The sequence below is a fragment of the Tupaia chinensis genome, unplaced genomic scaffold (genome assembly GCF_000334495.1).
Source record: "Tupaia chinensis unplaced genomic scaffold, TupChi_1.0 Scaffold138725_1, whole genome shotgun sequence".
In the NCBI taxonomy this organism is placed as follows: domain Eukaryota; kingdom Metazoa; phylum Chordata; class Mammalia; order Scandentia; family Tupaiidae; genus Tupaia; species Tupaia belangeri.
This window is the reverse complement of record NW_006198617.1, coordinates 1,051,564-1,058,658: the sequence shown is the minus strand read 5'-3', so window position 1 is coordinate 1,058,658 and position 7,095 is coordinate 1,051,564. Positions and strand designations below refer to the sequence as shown.

General features: G+C 62.3%; 1 protein-coding gene across 1 annotated transcript in view; it reads right to left on the bottom strand.

Annotated features, from left to right (window-relative positions):
- Positions 1 to 7,095, bottom strand: part of MPRIP (myosin phosphatase Rho interacting protein) — a gene marked incomplete in the record, with an annotated part of 119,496 nt that overhangs the window by 30,270 nt on the left and 82,131 nt on the right. Inside the window, 3 exon segments of the mRNA XM_027765588.1 lie at positions 157 to 2,574; positions 5,038 to 5,154; positions 6,817 to 7,095. Coding sequence (XP_027621389.1) covers positions 157 to 2,574; positions 5,038 to 5,154; positions 6,817 to 7,095 — 2,814 coding nt within the window.

Here is a 7,095-nt window from a genome sequence, read left to right as displayed (position 1 = left end):
GGCCCCCTGCGGGGCCTCCGGGAGGCGTTGCACCCGCCGGTGGAATGACTCCCTCAGTGCCTGGACAGCCCAGCTGAGTTCTGCCCTGACCCAGGTGGCGTCGGCCAGGCCCTGGGGGACGCTCGGCTGCCCGCTGCCATGGGCTGTCCCGGCTGCCTCTCCTCCGGCTGCCCCCAGGTGCTTGCTCAGGGCCTCGACCTGGCTCCAGAACGCGCCATCCAGCAGCACCCTCTTGGCCCAGGCGTCAGCTGCAGCCCTGGCAGCAGCGGCAGCACTTGCAGGCTCCGGCGGCAACTCTCCTGCCTGAGCGAGCTCGTGGAGGACAAGAGAGATGTCCGACGTCGTGTTCTTCAGAGCATCGGCCACTTGGCTGATGAGCGTGGCCTCCAGGGCGATCTGATCAGAGAGAAGTTGCACCTGCTCCTGCTCGCTGAGCTCCGACTGGCGGGGCCGCTGCGGCAAGGCCTCCTGCTCGTCCTCCACGGAGCCGCCCTCCTCCATCTGAGCCTGGGCCTCCTCGTCAGCGGGGGTCGGCCCATGCCGGAGGGCCTGGATGGCACTGCCGAGCACACGCTCCACGCTGGCCAGGGAGGCTGCACATGCGTCCAGTTCGTGCTCCTGGCTGACCCCAGGCAGAGCCCTCAGCTGCTCACGGCAGTTCTCCAAGCAGGTGAGGGCCTGGCTGTTCCTCAGCTGGAAGCCCCCGAGCTCCCCGACATGGTCCTCAGCTCTCTTGGCCCTGTCCTGCCGCTCCTGCTCCAGCTGAGAGGCCAGGGCACCCACCTGCTGCAGGCTGGTGTGGAGCTGCTCGCGGAGCTGCGCCTCGGTGCCGGCCCATTGCTGGTGCAGGGCCAGCAGGGCCTCGCGGCTCTGGCCCTGCTGGCTCTCCAGCTTCACGGTCACGTCTTTGAGCTTCTCTTCCGTGATGTAGAGCTTGGTCTCCAGGGAGTGGATGATGGACAGGTATGTCTCTGAGTCACCAGATGCAGGCAGTGTGCTGGGGGCAGCCTCTGAAGACATGCTTTCCTCGGAGGGCGACCGATCCTGGCTAGTGTCGGAAGATGTGCTGCTGGTCCAGGCCCTCTCGGAGCCTTCGGGCTGGATGTACCTTTGACACTGGATGGTAGAGAACCGGATCCGCTGGCGCTTACCACCTGGCACTCCCTGGTCAGGTCTCGCTGTGCCCGGAGGCTGCCCCTCCCTACCAGACACTTCGATCAACTTCGGGGGTGGCCCACCCTCTTCTTGAGCAGGGGCACCATTAGCACATTCCTCCCCCAGAGCAGCCCCTGGGTCCTCGTCCTCGAGCTCCGAGTGTGGAAAGCCCAGGGGCACCCCTGTGGTGTGGAGCTGCTGGCCCGAGAGCAGAACGCTGTCCTCTTCCGCTTCTGCTAGGGCACTCTGCGGCTCCTCTGCCTCCTTCGACTCGCTGGCTAGTTTCCGTAAGATCTCCTCCTTTGCCTGGAGCTTCATTTCTGTCTCCTCTAAGCTGCTCCCCAAGGCCACCATTTTAACCAAAGCCTCGTTGAGGGCCTGGTCCTTCTTCTCCAGCGCTCTGGCGTGCACCTCCTTGATGCGCTCCAGCTCCTCCTCCTTCTCCCTCAGCAGGGCGTGCATCCCCTGGAGCTGGCTGGACGTCCTGCGGTAGGAGTGCTCCAGGCTCTGGTAGTCGGCCTCCCGCCCCTGCAGCTTCTCCCGGAGCTCGGCCAGGTCCCCGTCGGACGTGGCCACGCGCTCCATCAGCTCCTGGAACCGCTGCCCGAGGAGGTCGCGCTCGTCGCTGAGGCTCTGCATGTGCTCGGCCAGCTGGCGCAGGCTGGCCTCTCTGGCCTGCAGCTGCTCCTCCAGCCGGTGCACCTGCTCGCTGCCCTCGAACGTGGCGCTCAGCTTCTCCTTCTGCAGAAGCTCCACCTGCTGCGCATGGCCCTGCAGCTGGTCCTCGTAGGCACTGGCCTTGTCCTCCAGCTCCTTCAGGTTCTGCAGCAGTGCCTGCTTCTCGTGCTCACAGCTCTCCAGCAGCAGCTCGTAGTTCCTCTGCAGCTTCTCCTCCATCAGCCGCTGGGCCTGCTCGCTGGCGCGGAGCTGCTGGCTGAGGTCAGCGATACGCTCCTGCAGCCTCTGCACCTCCTTCTGCCGGTCCCGCTGCAGCGCCTGCTGCGTCTCCAGGTCCCGCAGTGCCTGTGTCTTCTCCAGCAGCAGGGCCTCTGCGCTCTTGAGCTTCTGCTCGCTGGCTCTGAGCTGGCCGCCCAGCACGGCCTCACTGTGCTGTCGCTCCTCCAGCTGCTCGCGCACCCTGCCCTGCTCCAGCTTCAGGTCGCCCTTGAGCTTGGCCAGCGCCTGCTCCTTGATGACCAGCTCCGCAGTGGCATTGCTGAGCCTCGCCTGGAGGCTGCGGATCTCGGCCTCGTGGTGCCGGATGGCATCCTTGGCCTCCCCGTAGCTGCGCTTCAGGGCCTGGACCTGGTGCGTGATTAGCTCCTGGCGCTGGCACCGGGCTTCGAGCTCACTTTGGAGATCTTGGTTGACTCTATGGAGCCTCTGCCAGGCACCCGATGGGGAGGTGGCCACTTCAGTCTTAAAGAAACCGATTAAATACTGGTTAGTACCACTCAGGCCTCCCAGTTCTGAGTGTCACACCTCTGGCCGGGAACAACCACAGAACGCTCCTTGGTGGGTCTGGCTTTTATCCTTTGTACTTTTTTATTTCCCATTTAAAAATCCAATAGATCATCTTAGACTTTTTTTTGGGTAAGTCGCAGCTTCCAGGTAAACAGAAAACACAGACAACAACATCAAAACACAGCTCTAACCAATAGCTTCTAGGAAAAAGAACTGAACAAAACAAAATAATGGAACACACTGAGAAGCGGGCGGAGACTGAGGGCGAGATCACGCCGGGGAGGGACAGGCGGGGGCAGGGGAGCAGACACCTGCATCTGTTTGTTTGTTTTACAAACAGAAAGTACACGGTCTAGACAACAGACCCCAGAAAGCGCAGGACATGAGGTGCAGGCAGGTGGCATCGCTTCCTTCTGAGAGGAAGGAGAGGCAGGTAGGCGACTGCCGGCAGATGTCGGCAGGTGACATCGGAGCGCGTCCCTTAGGACTGGAGGAACTAATCTCTACCTGCAGGAAGACAAAATGAGGGGGGACGGGCGCCAGGGAGGCAATATGATCATCAACAAAACAAACAAACCTTTGTAGAGGTCAAAATAAGAAAGTGAAGCATGCAAAAACAAAACGAAACACAAATGAAACAGAACTCCCCAAACCGCAAGGCGTGCAGAAGAGACAGAGCTAATGACGGGGAGGGGGTGAGGTGGAGGGTGGGGAACCCCACCAACAGGAGGCAGCAGAGCCCACCGAACCCTCTGGCCTGCCTGTGGCCCTGCCCGGCCCGCTGAGGGGGAAGCCACAGATGTGACACTCAGGTATGTCAAGTTTAAGGCAGATGCTACGCTCCCCTTCCAAACCACGCAGGCTCCACCCACACAGCTAGTGCAGCCCCCACCCGCGCCTGCGCCCTGGGCCCCTAACCCCACAGACCCTGGCTCAGCCTGACTTTCCCTTACGAGCATCTCCAAAGCTCAAAGCTGCTGCAGAACTACAAGTTACCAGACCTGGCAGGAAGGCATGAAGGCCGGCTCCGCCCAGGGCTGACTGAGGGGGTGCGGTGGGCCATGCGTTTGCTGGCAGGCACGGAGGTGGGTCTCGGGCCAGCGTGGCCCAGTCCACCACCAGCATCTCCCCACCTGACCAGAGGCCACTCTTCAGGATGGGGCTCCCCAGACTGGGAAGGCCGGCAGGAATGACCTAGAAGACCCTCTGCGCAGGGTCAGAAGGGAAAGGCACCCCACTGCCAACTGGAGCCTGAGTCTGGGCTGGGCAGAGCGGCGACTGCACCGGAGGGGCTACATGGGAGGCCCAGGGCGGGGATGGGGGAAGAGGCAGCCCAGGGAATGTGCAGAAGGGATGGCACAGAGTGAGGCGGGGACACAGGTTCTGGCCAGAGGGCAGTCGAGTACCCTGAGTCTACCCACTCCCTGGGGGAGACTCAGACCAAGGAGCCCAGGGCTTACGGTCTGGACAGGCCGACAGTGGGCTCACCACAGGCTCTGGGCTTTGAGAGCCACAGTGCATGGGGGCCAGTTGGTCTGGTCTGGTCTACACAGGCAGGAGGTGACTGCAGTGGAGGGGGCACTTGCACTCGCCCTGGGGGTCAGTGGCGGGCCCTCCCTGAGAGCTCAGGTCCCCATCCCATCGCCCCCCCTACTCATCAATCGCTCCCACAGCACCATGTGGCAGGGGTGAGTCTACTCTGTGCTCCCAAACTAGCAAGGGGCCTGGGACACCGTGGGGCAGTCGCAGGCTGCCTGCCCCCAGTCCTATACCAGGGCCCTCTACACCTTGTGACTGGCTGCTAGCCAGGACTCACGGGACAGAGATCTCTGGGCAAGATACTCCAGGTGTGGCTTCAGTCAGCGCCAGGCCACTGGCCTCCTCTCCCCTCTAGGCTAGGCAGCTCCAGGCACTGTCCCTGAAACTTTAGCCTACGTGGAGGTAGAACATGGGGCCACGAGGCTAGCGGGGACAGGCCCAGGTCTGCCTGAGATGCGGCTCGCACACAGGCAGGGGTGAGAGCCCAGCCTGCCTAGCCATGCACTTGCTGTGGGTCGTCAGCGGGCGCTTGGCTCGCTGGGACTCAGTCTCTTCCATCCGCTCAGTGTAAAGATAACCCGAAATAACATGCGGAGACAAGGTTTATAAACGTCCACACCAGCTACCATGAGAGCTGAGAGAAGAGACTGCTGAAATGGTTTTATTGGGGAAAAGTAAAAAGGAAAATCCTAAGATATGGAGGTTTCGGGGAGTCCCCCAAATGTCAGACTAGGAGGAAAAGGTAGGGAGCTCGGGCAGCCTGCACTGGCATAGGGGCTGTCCCACTGGCCAGGCTGCACATTCCCAGGCTGCTGGGGTCTGGGCGAGGACCCTGCACACTGAAGCCCTGAGTGCGTGGGCCACGGCCCTCTGCCCTACCTGCAGTACATAGCCCTCCCGGGCGCTCTGCTCCCGGCCCAGGGCCACCCGTAGCTGGTCCTGCAGGAGCCGGTTCTGCTCCAGAAGGTCCGAGGCCTCCTTCTGACTCTGCTCCAGCTGTGGGTAACAAGGCACACTTTTAAGCAAAGCAGTGATAAGCGAAAGCAGCCACAGATGCAGGCCAGAGCCGCCTGGCCCCACGGCGGAGCATACCCAACTCCCCCACTTGCCCACAAGTCAGCAGGAGTGCCGCTCTGCTCGGGAGCACAGGGTCCAGCTCAAGCTGTGGATGACGCAGGCAGACCTGCTACTGATGGCCATGGGCGGCCAGGGTGCCCACGTGACCCCCACGCCTGCTCAGGGTTCCAACGTGTCGGAGGAGGCTACACTAGGTGCTTTGTGCCTGTACCAGGAGAAAAACTGCCCTGATGGGGTCTTTGAGCTGGCCTCTGCTGGGGACAGAGGGGAACAGGTCCTGCCATGACTTCAAACAAAACTGGTTGACTTGATCATGATGGGGTCCACCTGACGTTCTGCTTGCAAAGGGATTCTCAGAGCTCCCTTGACCAGACGTGCGACCCCTGAGAAAGACGCTTCACATGCTCACAGTCCGTGGCTTAAGAGTCTCTCGCCCACCCACCTGTCTTCCCCAAGCATGTCCTGGTGCCTCTGTGAGGTCCCACTGCGTGTGGAGCTGCCCTGACCTGTTTCCCAGGAGCTCGTGGCGAGAGGAGCTGGGAGCACAGGCTGCAGGCTCCCCGCAGGGAGGGAGGGAGACCCTCGGCTTCAAATCACTGAGGACTGACCTGCTTAGACGGGAACTGGGGCTGGTGGGTGCCCGCTGGCTAGGCCTGTGCAGGCAGCTGAGACCATGTGAGTTCCCGCTGTCCCTTTGCTGGGTCTTGCCCTCATCACTCATGAATGAGTTGAATCGAAACCAAGTTAAAGCGTTGGTGCTGGTGAAAACCTCGGCCTCACACATTTAATAAACAGGGAGCCGGTGATGAGGAGAGCGCCCCCGAGTGGCCTCGCTCACTGGGCTGTTCACAGGGCGTAACGGGAAGACCCCTAGTGCAGGGGACCCTTGCCAGGTAGCGGGGCCAGGCGGGGCACAGACAGGCTGTGTGTCTCCTCTGCCACAGACGCTGCTGGGACACAGACCGGCCAGAGGCTCCCGGATCTGACTGTGGGTGCATCTTTGCAGTCTCAAGGCAGGGCCCTGCCCAACCCAGAGGAAGCCTCCACAGCACACGCTGAGTGAGACGCTCGGGGCACCAGCTGCTCACCCTGCCCTGCCTCACGCAAGTGCGGAGCCCACCCAGGGCTTGGCCGCCTACCCCAGGCCACTGCAAGAGCAGCCGCCACTCTGCCTCTAGCTCGCCCATCTGCCCCTTGTCCCCCAGATGTCCAATGCACACTGAAACCCAACCCTGCTCATGTCCCTCTGCAGAAAGCCTTTGACTCACGTGTTTTAAAAGGAAAGACAAACAGCACCCCACCAGGGTCCTTCCACGCGACCCACCTCAGCCCTGCCAGCTCTGGCCCACGGCACCTGATGTGTTCACTGAGGTCTCCACACACAGAGCTGGAACCCTCCCCGGCCAGTCAGGGGCAGAAACATGCCTTACTGCTCCCCACCAAAGGGCCCCTCTAGTTCTTGCCTTCTAGGACAGTGACAACCCCCACCCCCAGGCAGCACCCCTCTAGAAAGGCCCTGGAGCTCCCTGGAGAGGACTGTGGGTGGGACCCCTCCGCGGCAGCTGGCTGCGCAGGGCTTACCTCCTTCTCTAGCAGAGAGGTGAGCTCGTGCGTGGAGAGCCGGTCACTGCCGTCCTCGGAGGACAGATGCAGGGGGGCGATGGGCACCTGCTTTTCCTCCCGGAGAGGGGTGGTCTCCACCTGGTGCCAGCGCTGTTCGATCTCCACGTGGACGTTCTGCACCTTGAGTTCGGAGGGTGCGGGCAGCCCGGGGCTGCGGTCAACCTCCATGCGCAGGGCGGCGTCGTCGGCACCCGGCCCGTCCCCGGCGTCCAGAATCCCGAAGCGCTTGCGCCGCTC